We start from the raw sequence: 24,872 nt of genomic DNA on the forward strand, positions 1-24,872 counted from the left end.
AGCATGTCAATTGTTTGTGCGGTTTCCGCAGCGGTTTCATACCTCTACCATAGTAGAGGTGTGAAACCGTAGGGCAAAACCGCAGACCAAAACGCAGGAAAACCGCAGGTCACTTTACCTGCGGTTTTACCTGCGTTTCAGAGCGGAAAAGACCGCAGCGGAATCCGCAACGTGTGCGCATAGCCTTAGGGACCTTTTTAAATGCTTAGGAAGCTTTTGCAGGTGTTTTTTGTTAATTATTCTAATTTTAAGAGATAATGACTTTTGGGTTTTCATTGGCTTTTAGCCATAATCATCATTACCAGAAAAAACACTTGAAATAGATCACTCTGATTGTAATGACTCTATAGAATATATGAGTTTGACTCTTTGTATTGAAGAACTGATATAAATTAACTTTTTGATGATATTCTAATTTTGTGAGAAGCACTTGTACTTGCTGGCTAAATACTCAAATTTTTGCATACCTCATTAAATATTTTGAGGAACAAAAATGATTTGAAAAAAATATTTTATAAAATACTGGTTTAATTCATCAATAAAATCTTTAAGAATACAGGAACAAATGGTACAGGAAAATGAAGGCTGTTTTTAAAGCCCACAATTAATGACTTTTTATGGCAACAAAATTCATCGAACCCCTTTTACAGTTTAATCATGATTATTCTTGTAAAAATTCAGATTGATCTCAATGTAAAGTGCAAATGCCAAAAAAGTGCTTTGATTGCTTTACAATTATTGTCTTCATCCAATTTAAAAGTGCATATTGCATATAAAGTGCTACTGTCACATAAATTATGTCGATGTAAACAAGAAAATATGTTGCTGTTGCTATTTCATAAATTGATCACTAGATGGTGCTTATTGCCTCATATTAGAATGCTCACATATGAACTAAGTTTTTGCTATTACAAGGATTCATCGCTAGATGGAGTGTTTTACTATGTTGCCAAATGCAAACACTAGGACAGCTAGAACAGTTAGTATCTCACCATTCACGCTTTTTATAATCCAAAATGGCGTTATTTTACCACGTGGGTATTCAATGTGCCTATTGTATATTACTGGAGCTGACAGATAGAAAGACGTTATGATGTCCCATTCAAGCAACTCAACATGTTTGAACACATGTGATCTAATTAAATATCTGAGTGCTGTTGTCGTGTACTGCCCCGATGCGTGCATTTTGCCCAGCTTCTTCGGGGGCCTGTCCTGAATAAAGAGCCGTGTGTGCATAAATACAATGCTCCTCCAATGAGAAAATTCCCTTTCGTGACATCAGTAGTTACTATGTGTGTAGTGCGCATGTGTGAACCTGAAAATCATCCAAAAGGATATTACTTTCAATAGTGACATAAGCTGTTGCCAGGTATCATGGCGCATGCGCAGGCTACGCAGCGCATTCCTTGTAATAAACCCAACAGCAGCGATCCTGTGAAACACAACCTCTCCATTGCTCACCCTAACGGGGCGAGGGAGGTGGTGATCACATCCTGATCAGCAGACATCAGAGCTGGCTGTCTGTTATGATGAGTCACTGAAGGAGGAAAAAACAAAATACTAGCTAAGTCCAGAAAAAACAGAGAGGTTGGCAGCTATCGGATTGCAGACCCCTGAACCTATCCACAACAACTGGCAGTAGCCGTGGGGGGTTCCTAGACCCCTCGATCACAGCCGGAGAACTACATAGCCTAAAGACAGAAAGGGGAAAAACTAAACTGCCCTAGAGCAGACCCCAAAGCAATAGGCAGCCCCAAACATATAATGACGGTGAAGCAAGATGAAAACACTAACACAGATAGAAAGATAGGTTGAGCAAATGATAGGGCCCAAGCTAACTAAATAGGATAGGAAAGCCGCTGTCTGCCATCCGCAAAAACCCTATCCAAAATGTGCCAACCGACTGATAGGAAAAACAGGCCCTGAAGTCGCTAGGCTTCAAAAGACTATATCAGCACTCAGGTATATTCTGAAGACAGAGCAAAAGATCAACAGATCAGAGACAAAAATGGAATTCAGCTCACCCCTGGCCGGGGATGGCAGAACTCCCAAAAAACAAGGCAAAACAAAAACAAAACTGAAGTGTACAAAGCAGAGCAGAAAAACTTAGCTTTGAGACACAGGAATCAGACTGGTCTCCAAGAATCCAGCAGGATCACCAGCAAGGCAGAAGGGCGTCGGCTGCCTTATATCCAGTCCTCAAGTCCAGCCACCCAGTCATCATCTAGCTGCCCAGGTGTTTGCTAATCAGCCTCACTACCTTTCTTCACCAGAGGAGAGTTCATCAGACCTCAACGGTGAAGGGAAAAATGAACTCACAACAGCTGTCCTCACAGCCCAAAGACACGCACTAAGCGGCTCAGCTGTAGTCACCATTCATAGGTCTCTATTGTGTGAATAAAGGTGTATCTTGTCTGAAAAGTGTACAGATTAATAGCAAATTAAGAGATGTATGAAGCTAAAATGTGAAAAAAAAAAAAGCAGGATAGGCATATTATGAACAGAATAAAGTGTGAAGTGATAGTGATACAAAGGTGATTGAATACTGTGGTGAAAATCTAAAAGTGATTTAATGCAGTAATGAAAATATAATGATAATGGTGGTGGAGTTGTGAAAGTGTATGGTGTATAAGATGATATGTAAATATACTAGAGATTAAATATAACATTAGTGGCAGTAATATAAGAGTGTGTGGAGTGTGAGATAATATATAAACAAATGGTATATAACTTATGAATATGAAATATATAGTGTAGGCAGAAAATAATAATACCATAAAAATAAAGAGAAGGAAGAACTCAAATTGAAATAAGTGTTTGTGAGAAGGTGAAAGGAAAATGACGTTTGAATTGATGATCAATCTGAATGCTCAAAATGATGTGAATGAAGTGAGAATGCTGAATGGGAATGAAAAAGGTGCGAAGTGGCAAAGGGAAAATTAAAGAGAAGTTGTTTGAAACATCATCACTGTGAAAATATACTAATTACGTACACCTTGCTATATTAGTTACATATTGCTATACTCGTATTTTAAAGTGTGTAATGCTTAATTACCATATTAAACTCTTTTTGAACTCAGACTAACCAAAAAACTACCACACAGGTTTTTTTCCATATCACACTTTTCAACCTTTTAATACACCATAATGGCTGTGATTTCAAGAAAACACAATATTTGTTTAAAAGCTGATAGTTATTGACAAAGTTCCTCGATCAATATCCGAAAAAGAAGAATCCAGTATAAAGTGTCCATCAAAAGATAGAAAAAAATTCCCATTACAGAATGTCCTTGATTCTTCATTTCCAAGGAAATAAGTTGTTTTGAGCTTTATCTTTAAATGTCTCTTTTCTTTTTTTCAAGTTTTGACTTGAAAATCCTAAAGATATAAAGATATGGCCCAAGCTCAGAAGGAGAATGCTTTTAAACACTGGTTAAAATATAGAGAAGGGAGGATTAACACCCAGACTTCTGAAATTTTAAACACTCTACACAGCTTCTATTCCAATATCTATTAGTCTGGGCCGAAGTACCTGGGGGAAGAATTAGCTATCTTAGGTTGGTTTCACATTAGCGCTTTTGTGCGCAGCGCATCGTGCGCACCCGTGCGCATGCGCACTGCACACCTATGTATAACATGACGTGCGCATGGTCTTGCGCTTTCGTGCGCATGCGTTTTCTTGTCTTTCGCGCCAGGCGCAACATATTGCATTTTTTGGTCCGCCCTGTCTCGTCAAAAAAACACTTGCGCACAGAATGCGCAAAAACAACACATTGATGTCTATGGGAATGCATGCGTGCGCATGGTCTTGCGCACGCATGCGTTTTTGTGCGCATGCGTTTTTGAGGTAAACAAGTCTGGAATGTGGTCTAGACAATGGAAAAAATGTCACATCTAAAAACGCATGCGCATAAAAAACGCAAACAATGCTGCATTTTTTTGACGCATCAGCGTACGCATGGCGCTTAAAAAACGCGCGTTTGTTTTGCGTTTGCATGCGTTTTTCTTTGCGTTTTTTATGCGCACGCTGCGCTGCGCAAAAAAATGCTAATGTGAAACTAGCCTTACTAGGACTAAACTCATAGCTTTGGGTGAAAGTGACAGACAAAGTCTCCGATTTCCCTAGAGGAGAATCAAAGCGCAGTGTGGAAATAAGAATCCCCCTGGGTCTCACAGCCTTGCAGTAGAAAACTTTAAAATATTTGAGGCGCTTTCATTGCACTATTTGGAAATGGTTAATGACGCATTTTCCTAGGGGACACTGCCAAGATTGTTATATGAGGCTATAGTCGTCATCTTACCCAAAGAAGGGAAAGATAAGGTACTACCAGAATCATAGAGACCCATTTCACTGCTAAAGTCTGATGTCAAGATTCTGGCAAAAAATCCTGCTCAATAGATAGAGCTGTGATAGAGTCGGTACTATACCCGGATCAAGATGGCTTCATGCCATCTGAGTCGACTGCCATTAACCTATTAAGGCTATCTTTAAACATGCAAAGCCTGAAGAAGCCTGTAGGTGAAACGTGCATTGGGGCTGGTGGACCAGAACACATGCACCTTACCTCCTCTTTTACTGGCACATCATTTAGATTTAAGTACACTATGGTTTCCCGCTACTTACGAGGTAGTCTCAGCATTTTGCATTTATGTTTCAATAGAAAAAATGTCCATTTCCAGGAATAAAAGCCAAATTCTTTATTAATATCAATAAAATATTGACATGGCTGCTATGGCCATCTTATCGGCATTAAGCAAAAAGTACAGCCTGATCCCAAAAACAAAGCTGTTCTCTCCTCAGAAGCCACAAACGCCATTGATAGTGTGAAGTGGAGATATATGGGCGCTGCTATGGGAAATGGGATTTAGGCCTAATTTCATCAAATGTGTAATTATACTGTACGAGTCCCCAACAGCCAGAATAAGAACTAACAGGGATATGATGGAGACTTTTGATGTTTTTAGAGGAACAAGGCGAGACTGTGCTCTATCGCCCCTGCTTTTCGCCACTGCAATAGAGCCTTTAGCCTGTATCATTAGACAACACTCGGGTATTAGGGGGTTTAAATAAGCTGGCAGAGAGGAATAGGTCGCCCTGTATGCAGATGACTTGTTATTTGTTGACAATTTGAATACCTCTCTCATTAATAATGGATATCATCTCTTAATTTGGGGTCTTTTCTTGTCTAAATATCAATTGGTCAAAGTCTGCTTTACGCCCCCTGTATTTGAAAGTACATCTTCTACCAATTGAGTCTTTAGCTACCAGCTAGGTTAATGACTACACTCCTTTAAATCAGAATCCCCTGGTAGTTAGGTAATAAAGTCGCAGCTCTGCACTCTATGATTTACATAACTCTCCTGTTTGGATCCCAAATAGATGGGGGGAGGGGATAACATTTTGAAACTTAAGAGTCAAATATACTGAAAGCCAAATGTACTAACACCCTGACCCTTGCTCTTATACATAAAAGTATGTAGCGCCTATAAAAAGTTGTGTGGTATGGTAGCTTATTCTATCTGGAAGGGTTCAGTGAATGGAGAACACAAGAGTTGAAATACTAATATCAGTTATATTTTGCTGGACACTGATCACCTAAAACAGACATTCCAGATATATGACTGATTTTTACAAATATCTAGTTAAGACACGCTATAAGGGCCCAGGAAAATATATCAGATCTCCACATCTCTTCCAACGTGCTTCTGGACTATCCTCTACAAGCAAAAGCAACTAGAGGCCTGATTTCATTAATGTATAAATCTTTGCTATTCAATATGTTAAGGGTTCCTATGGTCTTGATCAGGTCTAGATGGGAAAGGGATATAGGGCACATTTTCCTTGAAATAGGAAAATATTTTGGAATCTCCTGTAAAGGTATCTATCAATGTGGCACAGTGAAGACCCCAATTATTTCTTATTCATAGAGCATATAGAAGTACAAAAATCATGCTTAAATGGGTTGTTTGTTTCAAACCTATTAATAATTTAATAGGTTAAATAAGGCAAAACACCCTTTAGAGCCACATGAAAAGCAATAAAGTGTGATAGTTTATTATATGTTGGGGCTAGTGACATTAAATATCTACAGATCTTGTTACCGCGGACGGTCAGGTGAGGAAAATCTCCAGGAGTGGACCCTCTGGATTGTGGCACCGAGGGGACCCCAGGCAAGCCGCCAGGTGGAGCCGACCCCTATACAGGGATCGTTAGGAGCAGGCCCAGGGGTTCGGGTACCATGATAGCAGGTACCGAGAGGGGCGGCTCAGAACGGACTGGAGTAGGACCACGGGACTGTAGAAGACAGGACCAGAGTAGGATTGTAGGACTGGAGCACAGGTGGCAGGTCGGAGCAGGGACACCGGAGTAGGACTGCAGTAGAGCACAGACAGCAGGAACACGGAAAGCAGGACTGGAGTAGGACTGCAGGACTGGAGTACAGATGGTAGGACGGGACAGGAACACAGGAGTAGGACTGCAGGACTGGAGCAGGAACACGGAAGGCAGGACAGGAGTAGGACTGCAGGACTGGAGTACAGATGGCAGGATGGGACAGGAACACAGGAGTAGGACTGCGGGACTGGAGCACAGACAGCAGGATGGAGCAGGAACACGGAAGGCAGGACCAGAGTAGGATTGTAGGACTGGAGTACAGATTGCAGGTTGGAGCAGAGACACCGGAGTAGGACTGCGGGAGTAGAGCACAGACAGCAGGACGGAGCAGGAACACGGAAGGCAGGACTGGAGTAGGACTGCAGGACTGGAGTAGAGATGGCAGGACAGGACAGGAACACCGGTGTAGGACTGCGGGACTCGAGCACAGACAGGAACACGGAAGGCAGGACTGCAGGAGACAAGAGAGTGTACGATGGAACAGGGGCCCAGTGTGCTAACAAACACGAAGATCAGGCGTCTCCATCAAAGGAGGCCTGATATACCCCTGCCTGGTCTGCCATTGGTCCGGCGGTGCTTCTGGGTCAGGGCACAGCTGGAGCACAAGTGACAGGAGGGAGGCGCGGCCTACAGAGCATGCGCATTGCATGCAGAGATGCCGTCAGCCGTGAACCTGTCAGAAGTGGCCTCCGCGGCTGCCGGGTGAGTATACAGCGGCGGCATGACATATCTGTATATAAGATTACTGTATATACTCGAGTATAAGCCGAGTTTCTCAGCAAATTTTTTTGAGCTGAAAACGGCCCCCTCTGCTTACACTCAAATCATTGTCCCACAAGATGGAAGGGGAGTGGCGGAGCAGCGGGTCACAGGAGGCAGGAGCTGGCTGCTGCGACTAAAGCTTGTGCCCCCTGCTAAAGAGAAATATTCACTGCGCTCGCAGTGAATATTCATTTCTTTGTAATAGTGCGCAGTGTCAGCAACGCCGCCCACTTCTAGCAGCAGCCGTGCGATCTAGTGTCCTCGCTACTTAACAAAAATGAATATTCATCTCTCTCCACTCCCATAGGCGTGGAGAGAGGTGAATATTCACTCCCTAAAATAGCGGGGACACGTGACTGCATGATGGCTGTGACTTGACACTGTGCTCGCTACTTAATAGCAATGAATACTCACTGCCCTCCACGCACATAGTCCCGGTGGACAGAGCAGTGAGAGGACAGGGATGAGGGAGCCATGCATACAAGGATAGGGATGAGGAACCATGCAAACCCGGATGGGGATGAGCAAGCTGTGCATAAAAAGATGGGGATGAAGCCGCGCATACCAGGATGGGGATGAGGAGGCCGTGCATACCTGGATAGGGATGAGGAACCATGCATACTGGGATAGGGATGAGGAACCATGCATACCAGGATGGGGATGAGGAGGCTGTGCATACCAGGATGGGGATGAGGGGACAATGCATAACCGGCTTATGCTTGAGTCAATACGTTTTCCCAGTTTTTCGTGGCAAAATTAGGTGCCTTGGCTTATACTCGGGTCTGCTTATGCTCGACTATATATGGTACTTTATTAGTTCGTCAACCAGCTTTAAATTACATAGAGAATTATAGTATGTAAAAGGTGTTAAAAATGCATTGCATACAGATTGCAATATGAATGTCATACAGATGCTAGTTGAGAAAAATTGTAGTGTACTCACATGACATCTTACTTTTCTGGATAAACATCGGGTCGATTTTTTTATACGCTAGTGTGACTCCAGCCTAAAGGCGGACTTTCTGAGAACCACTTAGATGCTCCTTACAAGGTTAAGACAATTTTTTTTCACAAGAAACTTTTAATTGTTTTCAATTTCTCTGCACGAAAGCATCAAAGTGTCTGAATAATTAAATACAATGATTGTGTGTACAACTAAAAAAAACTAAACAAAAATGTGCTGATGGAGCAATATACAAATCAAGCACTGCAGATTTTTGATCCATGTCCAGTTACTATGCAGGTCCCACACCCTGCTGCATCTTCCGCATCAATTCCTCATCCTGCATAGAAAGTTCAGTGAGTTTCTTTCCCATTCGTTCATGAATATCAAGATATTTTGAAACACAGCGATCGAGGCATACACTCTCCCCCTTGGAGAGTTCTGGTTCCTTGTAGTGAGGAGGAACACACTTTTTGTGACAAGCACCAGTCATTCTGGAAGAAAATGAAATAACCATAAAAGACAAAATATAATAACTATGACCTTTTTACTAAAGAAACCATGTTTGGCAAAGTGAAAATAATAGACATAACAAATGTTGCACATATAGAGGTTAAAACACAGAACAATAGTTTATGATGGCTATTAATTCTGCTAATTGTCTTCTCCAATCTAATATTACAGCAGTTGTCCAATACCTGGATAATGCCTTTTTAAATGTAGTAGTCCCCCTTGTAAAAAATGAAAATTAAATAAAAATAACAGATACTCACCTTCCACTGGCAACATTCCAGAGAATCTTTAGACTGTCTAATCAGTTGGTTTACTTTAGTACACTATGATACACCACTCCTTGGCGTAATTCTGGTTCAATAGAATGCAATTTCCTCACCCCTTTCCCCAGCCCCTATACCCTTGTTCATTCTGTTGAAAACATGTCTAAAACACATAAATGTGATACAAGGGATGAAAGGCCATTTTGGCGTAAGTGAGACTAGAATTTTGCTATGTTATTTTGTCCCTTTTTACCACCTCCTCTGTTGATGGTGTTGAAAAAAGGGTCTAAAACCCTATCAAAAATGTGATACCATGCATGTAAATCTGTCTTTTGGTGGGCAAAGTAGACTAGAATTTTGGCTCCTACAGCTTAGAAAATCAGCCCCACTGTGGCAACTCACTCTGCAGTAATTCTCTTTTCTCTCGATTCCAAGCTTTACTTGCTGAGTCTATGAATCCCTTGATGAAAGGGTGTTTTCTATTTTCGTTGATTCGTACTTTCTCCCCCTCTTCCAAATGCTATAACTTTATTAATTGTCAGTCCACATAGCCAAGTGAGGGCTTGGGGTTTATTTTATGTGACCAGTTGTAGTTTTGAATTGTAGATTCATTTTACCAGCAAATACACTGAAAAGCTGTAACAGAAATTCAAAGTACTATGAAATGGTCAATAATAATGTAATGTTGGGGGCGTGGCCTGCATGCAGACTGTGATGGCTGCTTAGAGCCCGAGCTCCAGCATCTACCGACCGAAAGCAGCACATACCAGCTCTCCACGGTGCACCCGACGTTCAAAAAAGTAACCGCCGGCTGCCCCGCATATCTGGGCTCATGATGACACGCGGTAGGACGCAGAAAAGAAGCTCCCCGCTGCGGCTGCCAGATTTCTTTCCTAAGGGACAGACTGCACATGCTTCAGGGACGATGGCGGCTGCATCCCCCTCCGGGTCCTCCATGTCCTCACAAGGCTCTGGAAGAGGTATGAACGCAGAGGGTGACAGGCACAGCAGCTCTACCCCAATGACTAAAGGGGATATGAGGGAATTCTTAGCCTCCATCCGTTCCTCCCTAAAAGAGGACATGCACTCCATGTTAAAAGAAATAAGAGGGGACATACGCTCCCTGGGAGAATGTACTTCACATGTTGAAAACAAAATGGTGGAATATGCTACTTCCATTAATGCCCTGGTGGACGAAAATGAGGCACTTAAGGGGGAACTAGTTCATATGCTTGACAAATTGCATGACCTGGAAGACAGATCTAGGAGAAATAACGTTTGTATACGGGGTATACCAGAAGAGGTAGCTGATAAAGACCTAGCCCCCTTTGCTTAAGTTTATACAAGCTGTACTTCCCACACTGTCTCCAAGGGATCTCCTGATTGACAGGATTCATAGAATTCCAAAACCAAGGCACATAGATAATAATAATAATACATTTTATTTCTATAGCGCCGACATATTCCGCAGCACTTTACATTTCGGAGGGGATTTGTACAGACAATAGACATTACAGCATAACAATAATCACATAGATTATAACAAATACCAAGAGGAATGAGGGCCCTGCTCGCAAGCTTACAGTCTATGAGGAAAGAGGTAGACCCGAAAGGTGGGTGGTAACAGTTGCCCTGATTGTATGGACCAACCATAATGTTAAGTGTGTAACAGTACAGACACAGAGGGCTAATGGATGCATAAAGCATGTGGGAACATGATGCTGGGAACCTGGTTATGGTAAAACTTTTGACTGTGCCAGACAGGGATAGATTAGGTTAATGTGTTGAGGCGATAGGCCAGGCTGAGTAAATGCGTTTTCAGGGCACGCTTAAAATTGTGGGGATTGGGGACTAATCGTATTGACCTGGGAAGTGCATTCCAAAGAATTGGCGCAGCACGTGTAAAGTCTTGGAGACGGGAGTGGGAGGTTCTGATTATTGAGGATGCTAACCTCAGGTCATCAGCAGAACGGAGGGTGCGGGTAGGGTGGTATACTGAAACAAGGGAGGAGATGTAGGGTGGTGCTGAGCCATGGAGGGCTTTGTGGGTGAGGGTGATAAGTTTATACTGAATTCTGGAGTGGATGGGTAGCCAGTGTAAGGACTGGCACAAGGTAGAGGCATCGGTGTAACGATTGGCGAGGAATATGATCCTGACTGCAGCATTCAAGACAGATTGGAGAGGGGAGGGTTTGGTAAGAGGGAGACCGATTAGAAGAGAGTTACAATAGTCGAGACGAGAATGAATAAGAGAAACAGTAAGAGTTTTTGCAGAGTCAAAAGTAAGAAAAGGTCGAATTCTAGAAATGTTTTTGAGGTGCAGATGACAAGAGCGAGCCAGTGATCGAATGTGGGGGGCAAAGGAAAGCTCGGAATCAAGTATGACCCCAAGACAGCGGGCATGTTGCTGGGGAGTAATAGTGGAGCCACACACAGAAATGGCACATAGATCATGCTCTGCCTAGAGACACTTTAGCCCGTATGAATTTTTTCTCCACTAAGGATGCATTTATACAGCAGATGAGGAAACCTCCTGAAGTACCTACTGAACTAAACTATCTGCAGGTATTCCCAGATCTATCGGAAGCAACTTTGGCTAAAAGACGGGAATACGCTCATATATGCAAGACCCTCAGAGATGGCAACATTAAGTATAAATGGGGATTTAATCCTGTAAAGTTGATCATCATATATGGAGGTCACACGGTGACATGTTCATCTCCTAAACAAGCAGAAGACAAGCTGACAAGTTGGAAGATTCCACTGCCACCTAGACAGCCGTCTGCAGGGGAAAAAATAATTGTTCCAGACTGGACTCCGGCTTCAAATGAGGGAAGGTCGTGGTCGGGATGACTGGATTCCGGTTCATGGTTATGTGTTACAATTTTTTCCTTTTTCCTCTTTTTATTTATTTCTTTTTGTTTTTTCAGGCGCGTCTACTTTGGTAGCCTAAGTGTGATGGAATATATGCTTATAGGATATAATTATGTGACAGACAGTATATACCCCTTTGGGGAAAAATTAATATATACATTTATGCAAAAGTATTTCACCCACGTTTACAATCATGAGTGTGCAGTTCTTATGTTAAAGGGCTAAGCACCCCTGGTAAAAGGTCCATGTTGTGGAGGGAAGTAAGTAAATCTCGGGCTGACATCGTTTGTCTGCAGGAGACACATTTGCTAGAGAAGGATAACTAGGGTTTATCATCCTCATTTCCCACATATATTTTTCACCAATAACTCTAATAAGAAGGCGGGGGTGTGTATTATGGTGAAGCATACAGTGGCCTTTAAATGCATGCAGACCCAGCGGGTAGATTTCTGATTCTTGTATGCACACTTAATGGTGAACCTCACACTACAACGGCTGTTTATGCTCCTAATGAGGGACAACATTCTTTTCTGCGGAAAGTTTTCAAAAAAATCTCCGAATTGGAACAAAGGGGGAAAATAGTATGTGGGGATTTTAATCTCCCTATGGATAGAAATTTGGATTGTTCACAAGGAAAACGGCGAAATCGGAGGGAGCTAAGATTGCTAGCACATGAATATCACTATCACGATTTCTGGAGATACTCCCATGAGAGTGAAAGGGACTATATATTCTATTCCTTCCGACATCGTACATACAGCAGGATAGATCATTTCTTGATAGACAGTGGTTCCCCCGGAGGTGTATATTTGCAAACATAGGCCTAATCACATGGTCTGACCATGCACCTATTTCTCTACAACTAGCACTCTCTCATCAGGTTAGCTCTGCCTTCAGGTGGCGATTGAACGAGTCGTTATTACTGAATGATGCGGTGGTTGCAAAGGTTAAATCTGAGCTGAAGGATTATTTGCAGACAAATGATTCCAAAGAGATCACTGATGAGACTCTATGGGCCGCTCACAAAGCGGTGATTAGGGGAATTTTACTACAACAGGCGTCTTTTTTAAAATGTAAAACGGAAAAAAGCAGAAATGACCTTATATCCCGCTTACACCATTTAGAGTCCACAAATAAGTCTAATCCTTCTCTTGCTGTTTCAAAAGAAATTTTCCAGATTAGATTTAAACTACGTGAAACTTTCCTGTCTATATATGCTGTGATAAAACACTCCGGGATCGCCTTTGCTGGGGTCAAAGGTCACGTGCGTTCAGCATGAAACTCAGGCGCAGAGCTGGGATTCAGGTATAACTGACACTGGGTCAGGTTTATTAAAGGTGAAAGCAATGCATAAAGGAAATAAAACATAAAATAAATCCTTGCCTGTCCGGCACTAACTAAACAAGGTACAACCTAACTACCAACTGACGGGCTTCTCCCGTCCAGCCAAACCACAGTTGCAGTTCCCAGGCTGAGACCCTCACACAACCACCTGGCATCCTTTTATATCCGCCTCCCATTATTCATTAGTAACCAGGTGCGATACTGACCAGACTAGGCCACATAGGAAAGGTATCTGGGCGAGATATACCTGCCCTCATCCACTATTCCCACATGATTCTCACAATGCCCATAATCTAAAGAAATTTAGAACTAAATTATATGCCACAGGTGATAAGGCGGGTGCCCTGCTAGCTCGTAGAGTTCGCCATAGGGAAGTGAAATCTAGAGTGGAATATTTAGTGGATTCTGAGGGATGGCTTGTTAGGAATCCAATTGAAATTGTAGAAGTATTTTCCAAATACTATACCCATCTTTACAATTTAAAAGACGATACATCTACTCCGCAACCTGATCAACAAGACATAGACATATTGCATAATGCATAAAGGAAATAAAACATAAAATAAATCCTTGCCTGTCCGGCACTAACTAAACAAGGTACAACCTAACTACCAACTGACGGGCTTCTCCCGTCCAGCCAAACCACAGTTGCAGTTCCCAGGCTGAGACCCTCACACAACCACCTGGCATCCTTTTATATCCGCCTCCCATTATTCAATTAATTTGCCCCATATTTCCCCAAAATCAATTAACGCTTTTGAATGCCCCTTTCACTGAGGAAGAAGTTCAATTCTCTATAAACCATACTAAACGATATGGGGCCCCTGGTCCGGATGGATTCTCAAATGTCTATTACCGATGTTTTCAACAAGATTTGATTCCCTTTCTATTACGTCTATTTAAAGCGTGGAGAGAAACGGGCAAAGTGTCTACGCCAGGGTTGGAGGCTACGATCACTACCATCCCTAAACCGGGGAAGTCCCCCACGGTCCCAGGCAATTTTAGACTTATAGCACTTTTGAACTGTGATGTCAAGCTATTCACAAAGATTCTAGCGTCACGTTTGAAATTGATTATTCCATCACTGATCTCTCCGCACCAGGTAGGGTTCGTGGCTGGACGCGAAGCAAAAGATGGTACAAGGAGAAATGCTGGATTTGAAAAGGGTAGCGGAGCTTTCTGGTGTTCCCAGTTCATTCCTGTCACTGGATGCTGAAAAAGCGTTTGACAGTGGGGATATTTACGGGCTGTCTTGACTAAATTTGGCTTTGTGGGTCCCATTTTCTCAGCAATTAGTTCTATGTATTCGACTCCCTGTGCTAGGGTACTGTTGTCGGGTTTCTTGCCTGGAATCTTCCGAATAACAAACGGAATATGACAAGGCTGCCCCCTATCCCCCATTATATTTGTACTATGTATGGAACCGTTAGCTGAGCACATAAGATCAGATTCCAATAGCTCGGGGATCACAGTGGGCCCGGTAACACATAAAGTGGGACTTTATGTGGACGATGTCATAATCTCGTGTGTGAATATTTGGCCATCGTTTAAGTGGATGCCGGACGGTATTCCATACTTAGGAATTACACTAACAAGCTCTCAAAATGTAATGGATAATAACTTCTCTAATCTAGCTAAAACTATTAAATCAGAGTTAGATAAACTCCATAATATTATGACCTCATGGATAGCGAAAATCAATATCTTTAAAATGATAATACTTCCCAAAATTATCTATTTCTTTAGGTGCATTCCTTTTAAAATCCCTAATAGGATTATCCTGATGCTTCAATGAATGGCCAATCGTTATATCTGGGCACATAGGCAGCCAACGATAGCGAGTAACCTATTATATTATCCATATGATCTTGGAGTGATGGGCATGCCACAGAGTATCTGTTCTAACTGGACTCAAGGACTGGTGGCATATGGACAGGGACCACAGATGGCTTGAAATTGAAATATTCTATGCTAAAAGGAACTCTCCTCGCCTAGTTTTGGAAGCTGAGGCTATTAAGATTAGCCGGTATACACCAGGTTTGCCAACAATGGTAGCCGCATTACAGTATTGGAGGAAATTAGCCCCGTCCTTAATTAAAATCCCCCTAAGTATTGTGTCTCTGAGAGCTCTTGAGGCACATATTCCATATATAGACTTACCAGTCTGGATAACGGCGGGGATTAGGAACCTTCAGGACTTGATGGGGAGCTCCGGGATTCTGCCCTTTGATCATTTAGCATCCAAACACCCAGGTATACGCAGATATTTCTATCAATACTTACAAATATGCCATTTTTTGTCAACTTCACCGGAATCACTCTTTTTTAACTCCAAATTAGATCACAGAGCTAATGGATACTTCTTAATACCAGACTCTGGCCCAAAAGGAGTGTCCATCCTATACAGGGCTCTGAATAATCCTGATTTGGATATAAAACTTCCTTATATGTCTCTCTGGGATCGTTCACTGGGTATATCCCTGGAGGGATGCACTGGGAGAGGTGTTTCTGGTCTCATCATGTCTTAACCAGCTTGAACAACTGAAAAAAATTCACTTTCGTTGGTATAGGTTTCCGGTACAAGTGTCTCACTTTGGTCGGGACCAATCCCCATTACGTTGGAGATGTTGGCTTCGGGGGACACTAGAACACATGTGGTGGGACTGTCCAGCTCTGAATAATCTATGCAATGATATTGCCAGATTAATACTAGAAGTCCTTGGGGTAGACCCGGCACTGTCTCCTAGCCTGGCAATTTTACATATTGGAACAGAGGGGTTTCCGCATATGATTGGGGGAGCCTTATCTCGCATACTGATAGCAGTTAGATTGCTAGTGGCGGCTAAATGGAAATGTGCTACAGTTCAGACCATTACAGAAGTAGTTGAAAATAGAGTTGAGCGACTTTGGTCGGATCGGGTTTCATGAAACAAAATTTGAGTCGGATGAAACTGGTCCGACTAGGGCAAAAAAAAGTCGGAGTTTCGACCGAAACCAGACCCCAAAGCAAGTCAATGGGGAATAAAAGTCGGCATTGAGTGGATGACATTCATCCACTCAATGCCGACTTTTATTCCCCATTGACTTGGGGACTCAAATTTTGTTTCATGAAACCCGATCCGACCAAAGTCACTCAACTCTAGTTGAAAAAATTAACTTTCACTGTGAGCATGAATTAGCCCTTACACAAACAGCCTCTGCAAAAAAGAAGACTCAGCGTATATGGGATCCCTGGCTGCAAAGCTGGTATTCAAATGTGTCGATGTCATGTGATGTATAATATACGTTTGAAAATTGGTTCTACTGTTTTAATGTATGAGCTTTGGTTCCTACCTTTGGGATGCGTCTGATGGCAAGAGATTTATTACACCATCATACCGGGAGATAAGCCTGAGTTTTTTTGTTTTTTTTTTCTTTTTCTCCTGTGTTAATGCAAGACATTTAATGTATGTTAATGCTTATGTCTTTTACTGTCATGTTATGTGCTAATGTTGTAGCACTGATGTTTTTTATGTCAGTCTTTGTTTGTCATGTTTAAATACCAATAAATATGATTGGATCAAAAAAAAAAAAAATAATAATAATAATAATAATAATAATAATGTAATTTTGCCACTGATCTTTGGATTTTTTAGGATTGGTGTGTAAAATGTGCCATTCGCGTAGTAAATACCTGTGGTCTCTTCTCCATCATCCCCTGAAACAAGGCATCCTTATTGAACAGTGGCAACAGACGCTGTGGTTAGTGACTGTAGCTCCACCCCCTTATGACAAGTTAATTCGGGTCGATAAATGTTGCGGGAAGTGGGTACAGGGTCATCCTCCTCTGACATCACATTACAGATTCCCCTCAAACAAAACATCAAAGTCAGTCAAGAAATAAATGACAGATATAGGGATTAGCAGTACAGGGAATTTGTAATAATTTTTATAATAAAGCAAACTGCAAAAGTGGTTACGGGTTAAAGATATTATGTCATCTGCTGTTGTAAGTCCACTGTGTTTTATCAAGACCAAAGTCAGCGCAGCCGTCTACCAGGAAATTTTAGAGAACTTCGTGCTTCAATCTGTCGACAAGCTTTTTGGAGATGGAAATTTAATTCTCCAGCAGGACATGGCACCTGTCCACACTGCCAAAAGTGCCAATACCTGGTTTATAAACAACAGTATCACTGTGCTTGACTGGCCAGCAAACTTGTCTGACCTTAACCCCATAGAGAATTTATGGGGTATTGGCAATAGGACGATGAGAGACACCAGACCCAACAATGCAGACAAGCTGAAGGCTGCTATCAAAGCAACCTGGGCTTTCATAACACCTCAGCAGTGCCACAGGCTGATCCCCTCCATGCCACGCCGCATTGATGCAGTAATTGATGCCAAAGGAGCCCCGATCAAGTATCGAGTGCATTTACTGAACAAACATTTCAGTAGGCCAACATTTCGGATTTTAAAATCCTTTTTTGTAATGGATGTTATAAAGTATTCTAATTTACTGAGATAATGACTTTTGGGTTTTCATTGGCTGTAAGCCATAATCATCAACATTAACAGAAATAAACACTTTAAATAGATCACTGTTTGTAATGACTATATGTGTTTCACTTTTTGTATTGAAGAACTGAAATAATTTAACTTTTTGATGATATTCTAATTTTGTGAGATGCACCTGTAGACGATCAAAGTTCGGATTGTCTCTGGAAGGACACTGCGCATCGCTAAAATGTTTGGATCGCTTCAAATAGTGTCCTTGCAGGGCTGTGCAGAATACTGATGTACTGCACAGAATATCAGTACTCCAGTATTGTCGAAGCTCTGGTTTTTGGATTATGCCCATATGCAGCACAATGCACCAAAATGTCAGCATTTCTGCTGCATTTACAGGGGTCCATCTGGCGTATGATGACGTGGGATTTTGGGTGTAAAAATGATGGGCATACAAGTTTGTTTGGCCCACCATAATATTTACTATTTCCTTGCTGAAAAAAAATTTGAATAAGTAAATTTTAGTGAGGCCACGTCAAATTGAATTCCTGAGCTGCCGATGAAATCCAGAATAACAGGCTGAGGAGGAAAAGAACTAGGGGAAAAGAACTAGAGGAATGTGGGATTTTCCTCACTGCCTGAATCCGTTGAAGGCAAGGAAAGTGTATGCCTCCTCTGGTAAATAGCATTTTCTTGACAAATTAACCATTTTTATTTTGACCTTCAAAACACTGTGGATGTGTGTGTAAGTTGTGCCTTTACCCATGTATTGTGTGGGGCTTGTGTAAATGGTACTAACTGTCTAATTCTGTCTGTCTGTCTGTAACGGAAATCGAACGATGCATGCCACCGTCGGGAGATCTGCGGCGCTAGGTGATGACCGACCCCTATACAGGGATCGTTAGGGGCAAGACCACAGAGGTCAGGGCCGCGACAGCCGGTACCAGGAGGGGCGGCTCGAAGGACGAGCAAGGCAAGAGACAGAACCAGGATAACGAACAGAAGCTAGAGTACCTGAACCTAGGGTATCAGAGAGGGAAGGAACCAGGCAGCTATACCCGTAGGGACGGCAGGAGAAGGCACAGACCCGAGAGAGTGCAGGTGGGAAACCCCAGGGAGGGATATATATATATATATATATATATATATATATATATATATATATATATAAAAAGCAAAAGACAGGGGAACCAAGAGGGAAGGAAACAGGGGTACGTAAGACTAGCAGAATACGGAGGGGAATGTACTGAAAGGAGGGACGGAGGCAGGCAGGGAGGGCAGGAAACAGCACAGGAACAGGAAGACAACAGATATTAGCCCTAGGAATAGGAATGTGGGCCAGAGTAGTGCGGGATACCACACAATCACCAGGCGTCTTCCTCATAGGGAAGACGCCTGAAATACTTTAGGAGCAGGAAGTGCGTTCCCAGCCCTGCCGCACAGTGACGCCCACAGACAGACGAAGAGAAGGGGCGGGCGCGCGCCCGCGACCTAAGACCAGCGCAAGTGCCAGCAGCAGGAGGGAAAACAGGACAGGAACGTGGACGGACGGGGGCGCGCAGGTGAGGGGCATCGGCGGGCACGGCCGCCGATGTCACAGTACCCCCCCTCCTTACGTCCTCCCCTTCTGACATTGGCCAGAAACTTTTTCAGGATAAGAGGGGCATTAACATTCTCTCGAGGCTCCCACGACCTCTCCTCAGGACGAAATACCTTCCAATCAATAAGAAAACGAGTCTTCCCCTTAACTCTTTTCATGGCCAAAATGTCATTTACTTCAAAGACGTCATCCGAGCCAATTGGTGAAGGAGGGGAAATGGCAGCTGGTTGGAACCGATTAAGAACCACAAGTTTCAGGAGCGAGACATGAAAGGTGTTAGGGACACGGAGTGAAGCCGGCAACCTCAGTTTATACGCCACCTCATTAATGCGCCCAAGCACTTCAAAAGGCCCGATGTATCGGGGGCTTAATTTGTACGAAGGGACTTTCAGGCGGATATGCCTGGTCGAAAGCCAGACTTTGTCGCCAGGATGGTACGGGGGTAGATCCATCCGTCTCTTGTCCGTGTGTTTCTTAATTCGGGCATTGGCATTCTCGAGCGCTTCCCTGGTCTCCCTCCAGACTTGCGAAAAATCCTTGGCGAGAGTATCTGCTGCAGGAACTCCGGACGATGTGAAAAAGGGCAGGGGAACACCAGGATTCAGACCTGTTACCACAAGGAACGGCGACTTGGCGGTTGATTCGCTCGGATGATTATTATGAGCAAATTCTGCCCTGGGTTGGAGAGAGACCCAATTGTCCTGATGGGCGTTGGAAAAGTGACGTAAGTAGGTTGTCAGAACTTGATTAATCCGTTCTACTTGACCGCTGGTCTGCGGATGATATGCAGAGGAGAAGTCACGAGATGTACCCATAAGCCGAAAGAGAGCCCTCCAGAATCGAGAGGTAAACTGGACCCCCCCATCAGACACAATCCGCTGAGGAAGGCCATGCAGCCTGAAGATCTGGTGGATGAAGATCTCGGCCAACCTCGGAGCTGACGGCAGTCCAGGCAAGGGAATGAAGTGGGCCATCTTGGAGAAGCGATCTGCTATGACCAAGATAGAAGTACATCCAGCTGAGCAGGACAGATCAGTTACGAAATCCATTGCGATTTGCTGCCAAGGAACCTCCGGAACAGGTAACGGGTGAAGGAGACCGGAGGGCAGGATCCTCGAAACCTTGTTCTGAGCACAGGTCGTGCAAGAGGCTACATAGTCCATCACGTCTTGGCGAAAGGAGGGCCACCAATAGTAACGGGAGAGAAGCAAGAGGTTCTTCTTAATCCCAACGTGCCCTGCAACCTTGGGAGTAATGCCCACAGCGCAGCACCTCCGAACGCTTGTTCTGAGGAACGAAGGTTTTGCCTGGCGGAGGAGTAGAGAAATTCACAGGAGCTACGGTGATATCCTTAGCAGGCTCGATAATATACGATGGATCCTCCTCCCCCTCAGGCGACTGCAAAGACCTGGAAAGGGCATCCGCTTTGATGTTCTTACTGCCAGGTCGGAAATGGAGCTTAAAATCAAAACGAGAAAAATACAGGGCCCATCTGGCCTGTCTGGAATTGAGTCTTTGAGCGGACTGCAGATAGGCCAAATTGTTGTGGTCCGTGAAGATAGTAAAGGGGTGTACTGCCCCTTCGAGCAAGTATCGCCACTCCTCAAGAGCCATCTTAGTGGCCAGCAATTCCCGGTCCCCAATGGAGTAATTGCACTCCGCAGGCAAGAAGGATTTGGAGAAAAAGCCGCAGGGAACCAGATGTCCGGATGGGGCTTGCTGGGAAAGAACCGCCCCGGCTCCGGTGGCGGAGGCATCCACCTCTAAGACAAAGGACCTACTGACCACCGGGCGATGTAAGATCGGAGCAGAGGCAAAAGAGTGTTTCAGAAAAAGGAAGGCGTCTTCAGCTTCAGGAGACCAGCTGTTTGACTTAGTTCCTTTACGGGTCAGGGCCGTGATGGGCTTGGTAACAGTGGAAAAATGAGGCACAAATTGTCGGTAGTAGTTAGCGAATCCCAGGAAGCGTTGGATGGCTTTTACACCAACGGGACGGGGCCACTTGAGTACCGCAGAAAGTTTCTCTGGATCCATCTTCAGACCGGAATCTGTGATGATATATCCCAAGAAGGGTAATGATGTTTGCTCAAAGAGGCACTTTTCAATTTTAGCGTAGAGATGATTTTCTCGCAGGCGATGCAAGACCACGTGTACGCTTCTCCGGAGAGGACAGATCGGGTGAGAAGATGAGAATATCATCTAAGTACACCACCACGCAGTAAGAGAGTAGATCCCGGAATACCTCTTTAACGAACTCCTGAAACACAGCCGGAGCGTTGCAGAGACCAAACGGCATGACTAAATATTCATAATGACCATCACGGGTATTGAAGGCCGTCTTCCACTCATCCCCTGCGCGGATCCGGATTAGATTGTAAGCTCCCCGCAGATCCAACTTCGTGAAGATCCTGGCCCCCCCTCAGCCGGTTGAAGAGTTCTGGAATCAGCAGAAGCGGGTACCGATTCTTAACGGTGATGTTGTTCAGGCCCCGGTAGTCAATACATGGCCGCAGTGATCCGTCTTTATTCCGAACAAAGAAAAAACCCGCGCATGCAGGGGAGGAGGATTTCCAAATGAACCCCTTGGCCAGGTTTTCCTGTATGTATTCTATCATCGCCGTGGTCTTTGCTGGGGATAGAGGATACGTTCTCCCTCTGGGAGGGGTGGCTCCAGAGATCAGGTCGAAAGGGCAGTCATAAGACCGATGCAGTGGCAGAGAGTCCGCTTCCTTCTTGCTGAAAACATCGGCGTAGGCGTGATACAGCGCAGGAAGGCCCGGAAAATCAACTGACCTAGGCAGAGAACGAGGACGAACGAGGGGCCGCAGACAGCGTTCATGGCAGGAGTGACCCCAACGCAAAATCTCCCCAGAGCGCCAGTCGACAACCGGCTCGTGCAGCCTGAGCCAGGGCAATCCCAGGAGAACAGCATGGGACAATTGAGGCAGGACGTAAAAGGCTATCCTTTCAAGGTGGAGAGCTCCAATTTGGAGGTCTACTTCGGCAGTAACTGTGGTGATGAGCTCGGGTAGTGGTTTGCCATCGACGGAGGAAATTGCACGCGGGTTTCTTTGGATGACCACCGGAATCTGGAGTTTATCAACCTCTTCTTGGCGAATGAAATTACCAGCCGCACCCGAGTCCACATACGCCTCCACAGATCCATGCTCCCGACCTGCAATAATTAAAGCTGACAGGGTAAGGGGCAGAGAGGAATTATGATCACCTAGGGGGTCCTCTCTTACCTGCCCTAGGTGGAGGCGTTTCCCAATTTCTCAGGGCAGTTGCGCACAAAGTGGTTGGCTCCACCGCAGTACAGACAGAGTCCATTCGTCATCCTTTCCCTGCGCCGCTGCTCAGACAGCCTGATACGATCTATCTGCATGGGCTCGGGAGCGGTGCTACTTGGAGGAGCAGCGGAACGCGGAATGGGAGCTTGATACAGCCTAAAGGACCTTCTCTCCCTAGCCGACTCTCGAGCGCGTTCCAAAAACCACAGATCTATACGAGTGGCCAGGGAAATGAGATCTTCGAGGGTGCTGGGGGTGTCTCGCCCGGCAAGCTCGTCCTTGATTTTCCTTGAGAGGCCCCTCCAAAAGGCACCCACAAGTGCCTCGTTGTTCCATCCCAGCTCCGAAGACAGGGTCCGAAAGCGGATGGCGTATTGACCCACAGTAAGGGAACCCTGGCGGAGGTTAAAAAGAGCCTCCGTAGTGGACGCTAAGCACCCGGGTTCATCAAACACCCTGCGGAATATCTCCAGAAAATTCTGGATACTAGAGACTACGGGGTCATCCCTCTCCCACAAAGGATTCATCCAGGCCAGTGCTTCGCCCTCGAGGTGGGACACTATGAACGTCACCTTGGCGCGGTCAGTGGGGTACAAGCTCAAAGTGCAATCTGCACTGATTTAAAAAACCCCTACATAACTTAGGATTCCCGCTATATCTGGGCGGCTTTCCCAGACGGGGAGGCGGGGACGGAACTGCGTCCCGAGGTAGGGTTGAGGCGGTCGCAGAGGACTGCAGGGAAAGCAGTTGATCATCAACGGACGCCATGTAACCCAGGATGTGGGACTGAGCATCGCGCTGCTGCGCGAGCTCCTGCTGGAGACTGGCGAAGAGGGAAGCATGTCCTGGGTCAGAGGTCTGCAGGGCGGTAAGCCGGGTGTCCATAGATTTCATGAAGGACATGATCTGGGTCTGATTCTCTCATAAAAAAAGCAGTTCCTTCTGCGTAGCGGCCGTGGCACCGGCGGGATCCATGGCCTGGTGATACTGTGACGCTCAGGAGCAGGCTATGTCTGAGAGTGGACCCTCTGGGTCGCGGCTCTGGAGCCCCCGGGCAGAGCGCACCAGGTGATGACCGACCCCTATACAGGGATCGTTAGGGGCAAGACCACAGAGGTCAGGGCCGCGACAGCCGGTACCAGGAGGGGCGGCTCGAAGGACGAGCAAGGCAAGAGACAGAACCAGGATAACGAACAGAAGCTAGGGTATCAGAGAGGGAAGGAACCAGGCAGCTATACCCGTAGGGACGGCAGGAGAAAGCACAGACCCGAGAGAGTGCAGGCGGGAAACCCCAGGGAGGGATATATATATATATATAAATCAAAAAAAGGGCAGCACTACCAAAATTAAATAGTTGGTGCAAAACCTATTCAGCAGTGTCCAAACAGCCAAATTAACAAAAGTAAAAAAATAGGCAGCACTCAAATTAAATGTGAAAAAAAGTGGATACTTTACTGATCCTCAAGTGGCAACGTTTCAACGGTGACCAGTCTTTATCAAGCCAAATGATAAAGACGGGTCACCGTTGAAACGTTGCCACTTGAGGATCAGTAAAGTATCCACTTTTTTTCACATTTAATTTGAGTGCTGCCTATTTTTTTATATATATATATATATATATATATATATATATATATATATATATATATAGGCAAAAGACAGGGGAACCAATAGGGAAGGAAACAGGGGTACGTAAGTCTGACGGCAGGCTAGCAGAATACGGAGGGGAATGTACTGACAGGAGGGACGGAGGCAGGCAGGGAGGGCAGGAAACAGCACAGGAAGACAACAGATATTAGCGCTAGGAATAGGAATGCGGGCCAGAGTAGTGCGGGATACCACACAATCACCAGGCGTCTTCCTCATAGGGAAGACGCCTGAAATACTTTAGGAGCAGGAAGTGCGTCCCCAGCCCTGCCCCTCAGTGACGCCCACAGAAAGACGAAGAGAAGGGGCGGGCGCGCGCCCGCGACCTAAGACCGGCGCGAGTGCCAGCAGCAGGAGGGAAAACAGGACGGGAGCATGGACAGACGGGGGCGCGCAGGTGAGGGGCGACCGCGGCGGGCGCCGCCGCTGAAGGGGCATCGGCGGGCATGGCCGCCGATGTCACACTCCCCTAATGCACTAGCTAAGAAATTATCTGGCAATAATTTTTTTTTTGCAAAAGAAAAACGCTACATCTCTACTTATAAAGCTACTCTATAATAACTACTATTTTGTTTTCCTTAAAAAAAAAAAACGACGTCACTAACATTACAACGTCCACTACTCTAATGCATTACCTCCCTACATAAAAAGCTAGTCTATACTATTGTTTTTCTAAAATAAAATCGGAAGTCATTTACCCTGTGATGTCGGCTACTCTAATAATCTAACTTCATACCTATAAAGCTACTCTGTGTTA

The 24,872-nt window shown here is 44.7% G+C and overlaps 1 protein-coding gene across 6 annotated transcripts in view; it reads right to left on the bottom strand.

Moving 5' to 3' along the window:
• Window positions 1-4,683: 4,683 nt before the first annotated feature.
• The window catches only part of TIMM10 (translocase of inner mitochondrial membrane 10), a 29,688-nt gene continuing 9,499 nt past the window's right edge, over window positions 4,684-24,872 (bottom strand). For all 6 annotated transcript variants that reach the window (XM_073563142.1, XM_073563143.1, XM_073563141.1 and 3 more), the window contains exon 3: window positions 4,684-8,593. In XM_073563142.1, the coding sequence (XP_073419243.1) occupies window positions 8,392-8,593 (202 nt within the window). In that variant the 3' untranslated portion in view covers window positions 4,684-8,391. The remainder of the gene's footprint in view (window positions 8,594-24,872) is intronic.

The sequence above is a fragment of the Dendrobates tinctorius genome, unplaced genomic scaffold, assembly GCF_039654945.1.
Source record: "Dendrobates tinctorius isolate UK_male_01 unplaced genomic scaffold, ASM3965494v1 ptg000382l, whole genome shotgun sequence".
Classification (NCBI taxonomy): domain Eukaryota; kingdom Metazoa; phylum Chordata; class Amphibia; order Anura; family Dendrobatidae; genus Dendrobates; species Dendrobates tinctorius.